We start from the raw sequence: 15,756 nt of genomic DNA, 5'->3' as shown, positions 1-15,756 counted from the left end.
CGCCCCAGCCTGAGCCCCAGCAGGTCAGAGCAGCCCGGGAGCCCAGTCCAGAGGTGGGCTGCTGCGGCCTCTGGCCCAGGAGGTCTCCTCGCTCCCAGAACTGAGGCCAGCCGGCAGCCAGCACCAGCCCCGAAAAGGTAAGTGTCCTGGGCAGGGCAGAGGTGTCCACTGCTGCAGCTCTCCTCGTATCAGGCCCCCTTGCAGGGCTGCACCCTCCAGGCACAAGTGCGAATCCGCCCTCTTGCAGGCAGCCCAGGCTGAGGGGGTAGCTCAGGCACTGCTGGTATCTGGAAGTCAGGTGTGGGCTCCAGGTGCTTATCTCCTGGGGAGCGGGGTGTGTGCACATCAGGTTCCCTGAAGTCCCTGCAGCACGGAGGTCCTTGGAGACTCCTGAGAAAGAAAGAGGGGCAAAGGTGTGCAGGAGTCAGAGGGAGCGGGCAGGCAGCCCGGGGGAAGGCTGGCTTCCAAGTGAGCCCAGACCTGAGGAGGCAGGAAGAACACGGAAGGGGCAGAAGGGACAGCAGGGAAATCATCAGGGGGAGAAACTGGGAGATCCAAGGACAGCTGGGGGTGTGCAGCTTGGGCCCGGCCTTCTGGAGCTGCCAGGCCGTAGGGCCACCAGCAGTGGCTTGACTCTGTCTCTACCCACTTGTCAAGTGTGCTTCCAGCCTCCTGGCTGACTGGGGAACAGCAGGTGAGACAATGACCAGAGGCATTCTGAGCACCGTGAGGGGCCTTACAAGTGGCCTTGTCATGATTCCATTGTGTTCTGGAGGCCAGCAGGGCTTCCTGTGTGTGAGTGGGGGCTGGGGGGCGGTGGCTAGAAAGGGCCTGGGGCCAGAGCTGCCTCTGACTGCCTGCCAGCAAGCTGGGTGGTGGCCACTTCGTTGTTCAGGTACTGGGGTGGGAGGTGGGAGAAGGGCCTGGGTCCTGGGGAGCACTGGAGGTGGGGGGTACATGGGCCTGTGTCCTTGTGCCTGACTGGCAAGGGACACAGCCTCCCTCCGGAGCCTGCGGGAGGACCCAGCAGGTAGTCCCCTTCAAGGCCGCTATGCCCACCACGGAGAGAAGCCAGGCATGTTCTTTTAAAGGTGTCTTTTCAGTTCAGAGGCTGCGTGAAGCAGCAGCACAGTGGCATAGCCTGGTTCTTCCCCAGTGCACTGCTCCCTCCCCACAAGCCCCCTGGCCACCCCACACAGACCCAGACATACCTTGGCTTTTGTCTTGTTGATCAGCTGCTGGGTATTTGTGTCCTGGTTCCTTCAGGGACCTGGGTTCCTGGCTCCCAGGCCCGTGGGCTAACACCAGGCACCGTGTCCTCTTGGAGCACAGGATCTGTGCCTCTGCAGGGACCCTGCAGAGATGAGGGAGGGCTCTGAGGACCCTCGAGAACGGAGCAGGGCTTGGTCCCGGTAAGGGGGAAGCGGCCAGCTCAGAGCAAGAGCCCGGGAGGAACAGGAAAGGCCCAGGACGGCTGGCAGGAGCGCTGGGAGCCAGGCAGCCCAGCCAGCGGACCCGCAGGCGGGGGCACCAGCCAGGCCGGGTGGGCGAGTCGAATCTCGGAGCAGATGGGTCTTGTAGTCCAGAGAGATCAGCGGCTGCCTCAGTGCCGAGTAGGCAGTGGTGGGGGTCGCCGCTTGGGGCCGAAGTGACTGCCAGCCAAACTCTCCCAACCCCAGGATATTCTCAGGCTGCTGGTAGGACCCCTCCACATTGGGGGGCCAGAAGTAGGGGGAAGGAGAGGGCTTTGGGGGAGAACCTAGTCACTGTCCTAGCTAGGGGCACAGCTGGTGGACTTTTTGAGCTTCAGGGTGACCCGGATCAGCCCCAGCCTCCCGCCTGTCCCTTGAGCCACACTTTTGACTAAATAAGGCTAGGCGATGGCTCTCTGAGCAGTCCCGGGGGGAGGGAGAACATGCGTGCCCCCCACTGGCCTGGCATGGCCCCAGTGCCCTGGTGGCTCTACAGTGGGCACCCCAAGGTGACCTCAGCTGCTTCCTACCTCTGAAAAGTCCGAGCTGCGTGTTCGATTGCGGTGGTGGCTCCTCCAGCAGGCACTTCTGCCAGGGCAGAAAGCAGAGGGTGGGTCTCCAAATGCGCCACTGACGTGACTGTCCCCCAGGGACCCCCCAAAAGGAGCAAAGCTCACCTCTGAAATGGAGTTTCGCTCCAGCCTTGCTTATCCCCAACTTGGGAAGCAGGCCTGAGGAAACTGGAGAGCCCAGAGCTGGGCCAAAGGAAGCCCTAGGTTTGCCCTTAACAGAGACCCTGGGAAGGATCTGGAATCCGGTCTGGTCTTGCAGGGACTGGGGGCGCAGAGAGACTTTTTTTTTTAATGCTCCTCATCCCCAAATTTACAAGTCTCTCTGGAGTGGGGGGCTTTTGGGCACCACAGCGTGTTCTCAGCTGGAGGCTCCCTCCTGTCTATAGCACTCCCTGACAGGCCAGCGCCTGGAACTGGAGAAAGCAGGAGGCTGGTGGGAAGGGGAAGGGGGGCAGCGATGGGTGGGGGGAGACGGGGCCAGATGTTCTTGGAATGGGACACAGGGGTGATTGATGTGGAATCTGAAGGGGGAACATTCCCCACGTGCCTGGGTGCAAAATGGGCTGCTTTTCTCGGGGGCGGGGGTCTCCCTGTCTTGCCAAGCTAATGTGGAGATGCCTAGGCCTTGCCTGGGTCCCCACACCTGTCCAGTGGCATTAACCCCTGCCTCCCCCAAGTGTCAGGGTTTGGGATGCCCCGATTTCTATCCTGGGTCTTTCTGTGGGGGTCCGGTCGGGAAGGGTAACGACTGCTGTCCTGGCGCCCAGGATTCCTACCATCCTGCTGCCCCCAGCAGTGCACCCTCTCTGGCACCCCCAACACACAGGCCCCCTAAGGTCTCTGCCCCTGACCTCCAAGACCGCCCAGTGCTGAGGGGTGACCTTGTTCTCAGCAGCAGCACCATGAGGCTGCGGTGGGTTCAATATTCGCCTTTGAGAACTGGACGCTTCCCAGCCGGGGTGAGAGGCTCGTGAAATTGTCTGAGAAAACGAAAGGAGAGCCCTAGCACCCAGCCACCTCCAGCGGGGCCCCTGCTCGTCCCCCATATTCTCCTTTGCTTCTGTCTCCTCTCCTTTCTCGTTACCCAAACGACGCTGGTTTCGCCGCCGTCTCGGGGCTGGCGAAGGCCCGACGGCGCCCGCGGGGCGCCGGGGCGGGAGGGGGCGGACGCCCGGGGTGCTCGGGGCCCCCACGCCGAGCCAGGCACGAGCCTGCCCCCGGCGGCGGCCGGGCCGCGGCTTCGCCTAGGCTCGCAGCGCGGAAGCGCGTGGGGCGCGGTGGTGGCGGGGAGCCGGCCGGCCTCCTCGGCGGCGGCCGAGCGGGGAGCCGGGAGCGTCGGAGCACGCGGGGAGCGCGCCGGGCAGCGCCTTCGCGGCCCTCGAGCGTCCCGTGTCACCCAGACTCGGGCTCAGATCGGGCGCCCGCCACCGACGCCCTCTCCGTGGCGAGAAGCGGAGAGAAGGGAAAGCTACGTCCCCTCGGCCGTGCGCTCCAGGCCGCCCGGGCTACCTGCCCGGCCGCCCGCGCCGGGTCCCCGCGCCGCCGCGCGCCGCCGCTCGCGTCCCCCGGGGAGGGCGCCACTGCTCCGCGCGTCCCGAGGCGCGGCGCTCGGGCGGCGCTTCCCCTCCCGCCCGAGCGTGGTTTCCCGGACGCCCGCAGTGCTCCAGGGCCCCCGCGCACTAACGGCTTCCCTGATTTCCCCGAACTCGGACGTGACTTTTTTCTGGGATCCTCCGAATTTAAGCATTGCGCCCCAGGTCCTGTACATTCAGCGTTTGTACAGCTCACAGGAATTTTTTGGAGTATTAATTTCCAAACATTAAAAAAAAAAAAGACCCCGCTGCTTCCCCAGATTTACACTGTATGGTTTGGGTTCCCAAATTTGCTATCTCCTAGGTTCCTAACGATTTTACATACACCCCACCCCAAGATCCTACGGATTTACAGAACGACAACCCGGATCCCCCAAATTTATACTGCAACCCCTTGGTCCTGTGGTCATGCTGACAAAAATCTCCTGGCTCCCGAGAATGTGGACAGCATTCTCCCAAAACAAGTAGAATGTTTCCATTTCCCTAAATTTAAAAATATTAATTACAGGGTCTCCTAAATTTACTTTTCTGACTTCCCCATATTTCCGCCCTGTTCCTGATTTACCACTATCTGGAACCCTGTCCACCAAGTTCCACAGTCTTTTGTCCCCAACCTGTCTCCCTACATGTTACATGTTGAATCCCACGTCTACCCAGCACACTGAGCAATATTCCTGAACCCCTCAAAGCTTGAACACTATTTCCTATGCCTTCTCCCCCACTTTTAGGCACTATACCCAAAGCCCCTTCTAAAACAATCTATTCTGATTCCCTGATGTCCATAAAATTAAAGAACGCTTTCACCAATAATCCCCCCGAACTCCATAAAATTAAAGAACACTTTCACTAATAATCCCCCAGACTCATTGAGTACCCCACAAGGGCCACAAGGATTTGGGACCTTCATTTCCAAGGCTCTGCAAGCTTCCTGGCCATTCATCAGATTCTTTGCAACGTAGACACTGTGACCCAGGCACCAAAAACAGGCTGAGTGATTACCTAAGATGTGTTCAAGTGTGAAAGAGGGTCTTTTACCCTCTCCCGAACCACTCATGGCGGCCCACAACTTGGGGTCACAATGTGCACAAAATCAACCCTTGCGCAGAGTCTATTTCTTGTTCTTCCAGGCTTTATTGAAAGTCTCAGTCCCCAAAACTTCTGAACTTTCTCTCTGTATCCACAACATTTTAAATATTAAAAAAACTCCCTGGGTCCTCCTAGCTGACTGACAAGAACCCGATTTTCTGAAACTCCAATACCAATCCCTAATCCCAGGGTGACACTGGACCCTTTTCCTCCTGTTTGCACATGCTGAGTTCCCTCAAACATTAGGCATACCCTCCAGCCCCCAAACGCACTCAGTATTATCCTGAGTTACAGGAAAGTATAGATCTCCCGGCTGGAAAGTATCCACATTTAAGCAATATTTTCTGCAAACACATTGCACACTGCCCGTAGATCACAAATTTTGGACATCAATTCTCCAGGCCCTATAATTTAGAGTTTCTTAATCACTGTTCCCTAAAACAGATATTGACCCCCCAAATCATCCAAGGAGCCTGAGAAATTTCCATTAATTATTGGACTCAAAAATTATTTTCCAGAGACCCCAAAATCCAGGTACTTCAAAACAAATTGAAATTTTTTTTCCTTCACCGAACAACTGAGATTTTATCAAATTTTAATAAACTTTATGCCCCATGGCCTGAGTCCCCCTAAATTAAGCAATGTTCCCTGGGCCCCAAAGCACACCAGAAAATGTCCCTGGGTTCCACAAATCCTAGGATTTAAAGTTCTGTGTTGTATAAGTTTTTAGCTACTAACTTGGTAACCTGAAATTTAGATACCAGTTTCCATTGGGTAATTTCCATGGACACCCAAATTTGGACTGTTTTACTGGGGTTCCCCAAATGCAAACATTGTCCAGGAAAACACTTAGTATTCCCTCGCCTTGTTCAACAAAAATAAACTAATTAAAATCTATTTTGCAAATTAAAATATAAAAGGACATTGATTTTCTGCATTCTCCAAATATACTGCTTACAATCCGGGTTCCCCAAAATTTAGAAGATGTTTCCCAAGTGGCTAAAGAACTTTGAGGATTTTCCCCAAAGCCTCAGTAATTAGGAAGATTCTAGTGCTGCCCATACCCAGGCCACGACCTGAATTCTTAAAAATGTGGACATAAATTCCCACTTTCTTCTGACCCACTAAGAATTTGCCCAGATCCCCAAAATGCATCTGTTTTTCATCCCAAAATGTTAGGCAATATGCCTCTTAGATTCCTCCAAATTTCATGTAGAGAAATTTATTCGATTCAACCAAAAAGCCTTGCCCCCTACCATTGATCTGGGATTTCAAGGGCCCCCAAATTGCTAAAATGCTGGGTTCCCCCATTTTAGACTTGGATCACTAGGTCCCCCAGTTGCATGGAGGAATTCCTTCACTCCCCAAACTTGGACGCTTTTGGGGATTTTTTTTTTCTTTGAGTCTCAAATTTAGCCATTAATCATGGTTCCCCCCATTAACGAGTCTCCTCTGGGTTCCCCTGCTTCAGGACACTCATTCTCTGGGCTGCAAATAAGACAGAGCTCTGATTTCAGATCCCCGAAATTTGGGCATTGTTCCCGGCCCTGACAGCCACCCTAAGCTTCCTCAATCCCGCAAACGGTGGGCACTGGTTTCTGGCCTCTTCTCTGCTCCTACAGAGTCCGAAGAGCAACTTGGGGGTTTGGAAATTTCTGTGTGTGTGCCCCAAGCACACTCAGGACGGCCGTGCGACCTCCAGGACGTGGGCAGTGCTTCTCCCGCGTCCAGGGAAACGACTGGGCATTGCCCCCAGTTTCCCCCAAATTTGGGCATTGTCCCCGGGTCTTCCAACGGACTGGGCGTTGCCCCCGGACATTGGGGACTGCCCCCGGGGTCTTGCTCACCTTCAGCAGAGTCCACTGCTCGTCACAGAGCGCTCGCCCGCCTGCTGCCTCGGCTCCTCGTGCACCCGCAGACGCAGCCTCCAGCTTCGCGGTGAGCTCCCCGCCGAACTGGTCCCGCCACTCTGCGGTCCCAGCCCGCCTCCTACCCGCACCCGCTGCCGTCCTACCCCGGCTGGTGCTTTTCTAGGGCGGCCACCCCCAGGCTGATGAGGGGCGCGGGAACCGGCTGCGTGCTTCCCGCTCGGCGGCCGCGCTCCCTCGGGCTGCGCGCCCCGAAACTGGCGCCACTTTCGTTGACTCTTTGCAAAGATCACCACTGTTGGGAAAGCGGCTTGGCCGACCCGAACCGGTGTGGGCAGGGCCCTCGGTCGGTGGGATGCGGAGGAGAGGCGCTCCCCACCCCGGCGGCGCAGCGCCTCCAGGCCGCGAGGCCGAGGATTTGGGGAGGCGCGCGCGGAGCGCGGGCGCAGTGATTGATGGCGGAGTAAGGGGGCTAGCTGGCGCGCGGGTTTCCGCCGCCCGCGGCCCCTTCCTCTCGGCGAGTCGCGGGCAGCGCGGGCTGCGGGGGGCGGGCGGAGTGCAGGGGCTTGTGAGTGGTTTTGACTTGGCAAAAATCACAATGCCTTCTTACATCGTCCAAACTCTCCAGGAGATGGTTTCCCCAGACCCCCAAATTATCGTGGTGGCCCCTGGGGCCGAACCCGAGGCTACGCAAGTCCAACGCACTGAGGACGGGGGAACCATTATCCGGATATTTTGGGTGGGCCCCAAAGGCGAGCTGCTTAGACGCACCCCGGTGAGCTCGGTCATGCAGGTAGGATTTGAGCTACTTTTCCCGCCCTGCTTTTTTCTCTCCTGGCGGGCGCAGCCTCCGCACACAAGTTCCATGCCTGGCCCAGATTCCGGGCCCAACCGGCCTGCGCCGTGTCCCGCACCTGGCAGCCGCCCTGACTGCTCGGGGCTCCCGCGCGGCACCGGGGGGCGCTCAGGATTCGACTGCGACTCGAGGTGCTTCGGAGCCCGCTCCGCCTGCTCGGGCAGGTGGCGGCTGTGCGCCCCGCCCGAGCCTGGGGTTTCTCCCCTCCCCGGGCATCTCCCAGCGGGGACCCCAAACCCAGAGCTGGACCACCTGCGCCGGAACTCTGACGGGACGCCCCCGCCACGTAGAACCCTGGCAAGACACGGGAAGCCCACTCCCGCTAGGGTTGGGGATGCTCGCCCCGCGCCCGCTGCGCAGGAAAGCAGGGTGCCCTAGCACCCCGGAAACCAGGGATGAGGCCCCAAATTCTTTAGAACGGGGATTCGGTGTTTCGCTCAACTTTTGCGGTTCCCAGCCCCCCACCCCGGCCTCGCGTTCGCGCACCCCACGGCCCCCCCAACCGCAGCCCCCCGGGCCCGGGGCCCCCAGCCCGCGTTCCCTCCGGTGGCTCGAGTTGCGGGGGCGGTCCCGGGGCGGGGCAAGGGCCCCTCGGGCGCCCATTGGCGCGGGCGCTTGGCCAGCGGGGCCCGAGCGGGCGCCGAGCCGCGGGGTGGCGCGGCTATAAGAGCCGGCGTTGGCGCCCGCAGTTCGCCTGCTCTCCGGCGGAGCTGCGTGAGGCCAGGCCGGCCCCCGGCCCCCCCCCTCCGGCCGCCCCCGCCTCCTGGCCCACGCCCGCCCGCGCTCGGCCCGCCAGCGCCTCCACCCGGGCTGGCGGCCCCGCGTCGACGCCGTCCGCCGCCTCGCTGCTAACTCCCGTCCCGGGCGCCGTCGGCGGGGCCGCGCTCCGTCGGGCCTGCGGATTCCCCGCCGCCTCCTCCTCCATCTACCTCAACCCCCGTCCCCGCTTCGCCAGAGGAGGCGGTCCCCCCCGCAGGCAGTCCGGCTCGCAGGCCGCCGGCGTTGTCATCCCCCGCGCTCCCCCCCAGCCCTCCCCCGGCGCGCAGCCCGGCCGCTCCCCCTTCCGCGCTGCGTCCCGAGCGGCCCCGGCGCCGCCACCGCCTGCCCCCCCCCGAAGGCCCGGGCTCGCGACGGCCGAGGGCTCCGTCGGCCCATACCGAGCTGGGCGCCCGCGGCCTGGGTGACGCCTCCACTCCGCCCCGGTCAGCACCGTCCCCGGCCCTCGACGTTGCGCTCTTCCCTTGGCTTCTCCGCCCCGCGCCCGTCTCCGCGCCCAGCGCGGCCCCGCTCTCCCACCGCCACCTTTCCCGGGCTCCCTCCCGCCCCCCCCAGTTCCTCGCCTCCAGCGCCCTCCCCCCTCAAGCCCGCCCTCTGCCTTCGCCTACCAAAGTGGATTAATTATACGCTTTCTGTTTCTCTCCGTGCTGCTCTCTCCCGCTGCGAGCCTGCCCGCCTCTCTCTGTCCTCTCTCCCTCTCGCCCTCTCTCTGGCCCCCCCCTTTCACGTTCACTCTGTCTCTCCGACTATCTCTGCCCCCCTCTATCCTTGGTACAACAGCTGACCTCATTTCCCGATACCCTTTCCCCCCCGAAAGTACAACATCTGGCCCGCCCCAGCCCGAAGACAGCCCGTCCTCCCTAACGAAGCAGAAGAGTCCCCCCCCCAAAAAAAAGCCATCCCCCCGTTCTGCCCCGTCGCACATTCGGCCCCAGCGACTCGGCCAGAGCGGCGCTGGCAGAGGAGTGTCCGGCAGGAGGGCCTACGCCCGCTGTTCGGCTTGCGCTAAAGCAGCAGGGAGGTGGGCGGCAGCTTCGCGGCTTCCAGGTAAGCGCGGGCCGCGGCCGGGAGGGCAGGCGCGGGCGCGCGGGACGCCTGGCCCTTCCTCCCGCGGGGCTCGGCGGGCGCCGGCCCGGCCGGGGACAAGGGTGGGGCGGGGGTCCCATTCGCTCTCGCTCGCGCCGCTGCGTGGGGGAGGGGGAGGGGGCGTCGGGCAGCGCCGGGGAGGTGTGAGCCGTCCGCTCGGGCGACTTCCTGGTTGGCCTGTGGGTGCAGGGGGTTGCTGAAAATGTGCAATTTGTGCCGTGCGGGACCCTGTTGCTCCAGGGTGCTGGGTAATGAGGAGGGGGCAACGTCCCCAAAGCCCACCCTGGCACGTTGACTTGGTGCCAGCAAGACTGAGAGGAAAGCTGGGTGGGTGGGGCCAGGAGGGGCGCCGAGTTGGCAGAACAGTCATGCCAGCCGCCACATTTGCAATAGATTCCCCCGACACCCCCTATCTCTGCCCCCAACATTTCCAGCGGGGAGTCTGGGGAGAGAGGCCGGTCTCAATCTCAGAAGGACAGGGGTGTACTACCCAGAAAGGGGTAACTGCCCTGCCCTTGGGCAGCATGGAAGTTTCCATGCAAGGAGGTGGGAAGGAGCCCCCCGCCCCCATTGCCCTGTGCGGAGATGGTCTGGGGGTGCAGGATGAGCCCCCCTCGTGGTACTTTGATGAGGGATGGTCCAGGGCGGGCGTTGGGGGTGCAGGAGAGAAGGGACTGGCTGGAAGGAGGGAGGGGGCGGGTGCAAAGGGGGCGGGGGGAGTGGTCAGCAGGGAGGGGGTGGGGTAGGGTGGAGCCGGGGCTGGGCGGAGCCGACTCAGACATAAAAGCTGAGGCACTGACCAGCTTGCAAACTGGACATTGGCTTCTCCTGAGAGAGACTTCCAGCCTCCTCCTCTTCCTCCTCCAGCCTCGGCGAACCCTGTCCAGACGCAGGTAACAGGCCTGTGGAAGAGGCCCCGCTGCCATCCTGCTCGGCCGGCTGGGTGGCCCAGGGCACTGCCCAGCCTCAGGCCTGGGCCCTGCAGCCGGGCCTGCTGCTCTCACAGGCCCTCCTCTGCCGGAGCCTCTGCCCTGCACGCCCACCTGTGTCCCTGTCTCCTCACCTGCTCCTTCTCTTCTCTTCCTTCCCCTGCCTCCCTCCTCCAACAGCTTTTGGGCCTTTCCGGGCCCTCACCTGTCGGGCACCTCCACACATCCCCTGCTTTCTGCTGTCACCCTGGGCTGACCTGGAACTAGAGCGGTTGGGTTTGCCGAGGGGTTTTCATGGGCAGCAGGGTGGAGCTGCCTCTGGAAGAACTGTGGCCGGTTCCCTGCTGGAACTGGAAAGGGCGGTAGAGGGGAAGTGGGGAGGCAAGCCGGGTCCGTGGAGGAGGTGGGCAAGGTGACTCGCAGAGCCTCCTGCAGAACTGGCCACTGCTCCTCAGGGAGCTTGGAGAGGTAGTTTCCTTCTTATTCCCCGCTGCGTCCTGCACATGATTTATTGCATCACGGAATCCCCTGGGCCTGCGGAGAGCAGGCTGGGGCCACCGGCCTGGCGGGCTCTACCTTCCGCAGGGGCAAGGGCAGCTTGCTGTGTCTTCCCAGCCTCCTACCAGTGCCCTTACCCTCGAAGCCTTGGGCTGGGAGGGGGTGTGTCCTGCAATGAGCTGCCCCTTCCAGGTTGGGCCTGGAGGGTCCTGGCGTCCGGCCTCCCGAGTGGCCTGACCCACCCTCTCCAGCTCCCTCTGAGGAGTTTGTATTCCAGTCGGGAGATGGTCTGATGGTTCTGGAGGGACTCAGGTCCCTGGCACTGGGTGGTGTGATTCGAGACCTGGAAAGGGGACTTGTGGCTTTCTCGTGAGTTTGGGGGCACCCATGACGGGCTGCACTTGGGCTGTGTGATCTCGAGAGCAAGGCTCCCCAGAGTGTGGGTGGCTTGGTGGCTCTAACCACTGGGTCCTTGACCTGAGCTTCGCTAGTGCGGCCTGGAAGGGAGAGGGCAGGAGGGGCTAGCCCAGCAGGACATGCCTGCGGCTAGGAGGGCTGGTCCGCCTGGATCCCCCTGCCCTGCTGGGGGCTGGGGAGGACAGGGACCAGTCCCCTTGGACGCACATGCTCCCCAGCGGGGTGGAGCCATCTGCCATCTTGGCAGGCCTTGGAAGGGAGCAGTGGTGACGTGACCTTGGGTCGGCCCCACCCCCATGATGTCACAGGAGGGAGGCCTGGTTCAGTGTCCAGCACGGCCCCTGTGGCTGTGGGTGTGGCTCAGCCCCTGCATGCTGACTGTGGTCTGGTGGTCCCCACACAAGACTGCTGCCGTTTCCTGCCACTCAAAGCCATGGGCTTGCGTGGCTGGCGGCCTCTCTCCCTCCTCCAGGCAGCGCGTGGCCTCCTCTAACCCTCCAAGCATGTGCGTTATTTTTGTAATTGAAATAATAGCATCGAGAAAGCTGGGCTTTTGGATTTCAGTGGATTTCAGCTTAAGAAATGGCGGGCTCCTCTGGCTGGGAGGACCCCGCACTCACCCTTCCCTCCTCCCACAGATACCAATGGGGATCCCGATGGGGAAGTCGATGCTGGTGCTTCTCACCTTCTTGGCCTTCGCCTCGTGCTGCATTGCTGCTTACCGCCCCAGTGAGACCCTGTGTGGCGGGGAGCTGGTGGACACCCTCCAGTTCGTCTGTGGGGACCGCGGCTTTTACTTCAGTAAGTAGCTCGAAGGGGTGGGGCCGGCCAGGGGGTGTCCACAGCAGGCACGCCACCGGTGTTGGAGCCAGCCCCTCCCCCAGGGCAGCACTGGACCCTGGCCTGAGGCTGGGCAGGGGGACACCGGAGGTGTAGGGCCCCGCCCTGGCTCTGACCCCTCTAGAGGGTCACGTCTCCAGCCAGCATTTACTGAGCCACAGTGCGCAAGGCGCCTCCTGTGGAGGAGGCTGGGGGACCCGGGCTGCCATGAGCTCACAGGGTCCACCTCACCGAGGAACAGGGGTGCCTGCCTTCCTCCCTGCACCATTTTGACAAGGGACACATGTGTTCATGGCTGCAGATGTCAAATCTGATAGATTTCAAATCCATAAGAATGAAGCAAACATGGCGGGGCGGGGGCGGGGCTGTGTGCACTCAGCGGGTGGGAGGCAGGAAGACATCTGCACCCCTGCCATCAGAGCTGGGGGGCTGCGCGGCGGGGTGCCCACCTGCCTCGACTCCTGCTCACTCATGCTTCTCTCTCTTCCTTTTCCAGCCTTGGGGCACTGGGGGACTCCTGGGTGGGGCAGGAGGGGAGGGGCCTCAGGAATGCGACTCCTCTTGCTGGCATGGACCGTCCTGTCTGCCCCACCCGGCACTGGCCAGGTGGTCTCTTCCTCTGCAGCCTCTACTTACCTACTTGGGAAACGGGCTCACAGAATGTACCTGCATTTCAAAGCTTCTCTCTGAAAGGCGCTGCTGCTCCTGGATGCCCTTGAGGCCCCTGCTGCCTGGCCCCTCTGTGCTCCCTCTCGCCTGCCTGCCTCCTTCAGGGGACGGGCGTGGCGCTGCGGGGGCAGTGGTCCTTGCTCTGGGAGTTGCTTCCTTGCACTGGGCTTTCCTGAGCAGAGAGCTGGGCCAAACCCCTGGTGGGACCCCAAGATGGGGCTCCCTGTCCCTGCCCCCACAGATGACGCCTGACCTTTGGCGCTCCGAGGTGAAGCCCCCAGCGACCCCGTCCTCCCAGCGAGCCTCGGACCTGAGTCCCGTGGGGGAGAGGGGGAAGACGGGAGAAGAGAAGAGAGCGGTTATGCGGCTCCTCACTCCTCCCCTCCCGTCTTGTTCTCTCCTGCCCGATCCTCCTTGTCTCAGCGCTTGGGGGACTCCAGGCTCTGAGGCCAGGCCTGGCCAGAGCCCCGAGACCAGGGGCCAGACTCCTGTGCACCCCAGGGCTGTGCCCCTTGCTGGGCTCACGCCCCACCCGTTTTCCAACCACCTGCATGCACCTGGGCCTCTGGTCCTGGTGGTCACAGTCTGACCTTGGGACAGAGAAGCTGTGCCCGTTTCAGACGGGAGGCAGGAGGCCCCAGGGGCCGGGGCTGGTCCCGCAGCACGCCTCTCTCACCTCTCCTTTCTGGGCTCTTCGCCTGCCGGGCTCTCGCTTCTCTCCCTGGTGCCCGCGGGGTGACTGAGTATCTGTCCAGGCCTAGCCTGGGGACAGGGGTGGCTGTCTCTTCTTGCAGCCATCTCTGGGGGGGACGGGGTTGCCAGTGGGTGCTGACCTCCCCCCGTTTGTCCTGTGGGACTTCCAGGCAGGCCCGCAAGCCGTGTGAACCGCCGCAGCCGTGGCATTGTGGAGGAGTGCTGCTTTCGCAGCTGTGACCTGGCCCTCCTGGAGACCTACTGTGCCACCCCCGCCAAGTCCGAGAGGGACGTGTCTACCTCTACGACCGTGCTTCCGGTGAGCCTGGCACCTCTGCTTCCCCAGAGGCAGGGACAGGACGTTAGGTATTTGCTTCAGCGACTGGGACCTCCTAGCCAAGGGACAGGGGTGCAATGAGGGGTGTGGGCGGGGGCATGGAGAGCACCAGGGGAGGCAGGTTTGGAGCAGACCCCCACCACTGGCCCCTTCCTCCTCAGGACAACTTCCCCAGATACCCCGTGGGCAAGTTTTTCCAATATGACACCTGGAGACAGTCCGCCCAACGCCTGCGCAGAGGCCTGCCTGCCCTCCTGCGTGCCCGCCGGGGTCGCATGCTAGCCAAGGAGCTTGAAGCGTTCAGAGAGGCCAAGCGTCACCGTCCCCTGATCACCGTGGCCTCCAAAGATCTGGCCCACGGGGGTGCCTCTTCGGAGATGTCCAGCAATCAGAAGTGAGCCAAATTGTTGTGATTCTGTAATGTGTACCATCAGCTCTGTGACCTCCTCTTGACCAGGGACACTTCCATCATGTCCCACACTGAGACCTCTCTTCCATTTCCACCCTGGGGTTTCCCCCACCCCAGCCCCCAGGCCCCGCCTCCCCACATCAGACTCCTCCTCAGCCCCCCTCCACCGGGCTGAGGGATTACACCCCCTTCAAAACCAAAACCAATTAATTGGCTTTAAACGTCTTCAAACAGACCCTCCCCCCAAATTATACATAGGCCTCAAAAATTGAAAGTATAAGCCCCTAAATTGTTCTCTCTCACACACGCATAGCCCCACTTAAAATCAATCAACTTGTTCAGAAACACTAATCAGCTTTTTTTAAAAAGTACTTAAAAAAAAAACAATTGGCTGAAAAAAATACTAAAAATTAATTGGCTTAGAAACAATTGGCAAAATAAAGGAATTTGGCACGCCCCCCCCCCCTTCCTTCTCTTCCCTTTGGACCTTGAGTCGAATTGGCTTGGACTTGGGTCCCTACACCAGCCAGAGGAAGGAAGGGGCCTGGGCTCCCAGGCAGCCTGTGCCCTTGTCACCCTGCTGCCCACAGCAGCAGCCCCAGGCTCGAGCTCCACCCGGCTTACCATCAAGTGTCACCAGGAAGCTGGGCACAGGGACCCGTGAGACCAGAGGACGGGAAGGGAGTATGGAAGCCAAAACCCTGCAGACAGATTTTAATTGGCACCCCCCTCAAAATCTCACATCTCGTTCCCTGCCTCATAGAGCACACGCACACACGCACACACACAGGCCCACCTTCACACTCAGGCACACATGCACCCTCACACTCACACACGTGCACAAGTGCCCCTCAGCACACATGTGCACACGCACACACCCTCACACACACACACCCTCACACAGCCCCACAGTGCGCACACACACACACACACACACAGTGCCCCTCAGCACACACACAAACACACTCACACACGTGCACAGTACCCCACAGCACACGCACACACGTGCACAGTGCCCCTCAGCACACACACACACACACACATTCACACACACGTGCACAGTACCCCACAGCACACATGCACACAAGCAGAGTGCCCCACAGTGTGCGCGTGCACACACACACACACACACACACAGTGCTCCACGGCACACGCGCGCACACACACACATACAGTGCCCCATAGCACACACGCACACCCTCACGCTCCAGCAAAACTAGATGCAGCCATGAGAATCGCTGCCCAGTGCCCTTTGCACAGATCAGGCCGAGGTCCATCCCAAATTCTCTGAAGTGTTTTCATGGTACCAGCTCCCTTCCCGTCCACCACTTGTGGGGCCAGCACTACGGGCCGCACATCCGCCTGTTCCTGTGGCCCCTGCAGCATGAGCCATCATGGTCCCCAGACGCCACCATCGTCCATGCCCTGTACTTGTGCGAGTGAGGCACGAGCTTGGCCAGACGGGGGACGCAGAAGTCAGCAGCTGCGCCCCTAGAGAGGCTGGAGCCCCTTGTGTCCGGAGTCGGCCCTGATGTGGGGAGAGTGGGAAGTCTGGCGGTCGGAGGGGTGGGTGGGGGGCAGTGGGGGCTGGGTGGGGGGAGCTCCGGGAGAGGAGTGGTCCGGGAGGTTTCGGCTAAACGTCAGGAGGAAGAGCA

At 61.3% G+C, this 15,756-nt stretch overlaps 1 protein-coding gene and 1 long non-coding RNA gene across 7 annotated transcripts; one reads left to right on the top strand and one right to left on the bottom strand.

The window, feature by feature from the left end:
• Window positions 1-14,558, top strand: Igf2 (insulin like growth factor 2). Of its 6 annotated transcripts, none has more exons than XM_047519578.1 (4): window positions 1-137; window positions 11,792-11,954; window positions 13,526-13,674; window positions 13,854-14,558. In XM_047519578.1, the coding sequence occupies exons 2-4, from the start codon at window positions 11,798-11,800 to the stop codon at window positions 14,088-14,090; spliced, it is 543 nt and encodes a 180-aa protein (XP_047375534.1). In that variant the 5' UTR covers window positions 1-137; window positions 11,792-11,797; the 3' UTR covers window positions 14,091-14,558. The 6 variants fall into 6 exon arrangements, with proteins under 6 accessions (XP_047375534.1, XP_047375530.1, XP_047375535.1 ...); XM_047519574.1 differs by having other exon boundaries at window positions 13,517-13,674; XM_047519579.1 differs by having other exon boundaries at window positions 13,517-13,721; window positions 13,854-13,995.
• LOC124960686 (uncharacterized) lies at window positions 200-2,061 on the bottom strand. Its single transcript, XR_007104107.1, has 3 exons — window positions 2,003-2,061; window positions 1,212-1,354; window positions 200-390 (listed from the first exon to the last, which is right to left on the bottom strand). It is a non-coding gene; the product is annotated as an uncharacterized LOC124960686 (long non-coding RNA).
• Window positions 14,559-15,756: the final 1,198 nt, after the last annotated feature.

This window comes from Sciurus carolinensis, chromosome 11 (assembly GCF_902686445.1).
Source record: "Sciurus carolinensis chromosome 11, mSciCar1.2, whole genome shotgun sequence".
Taxonomy (NCBI): domain Eukaryota; kingdom Metazoa; phylum Chordata; class Mammalia; order Rodentia; family Sciuridae; genus Sciurus; species Sciurus carolinensis.
Note: the sequence above shows the minus strand (reverse complement) of the source record. Positions and strands in the feature narration are given on the sequence as shown.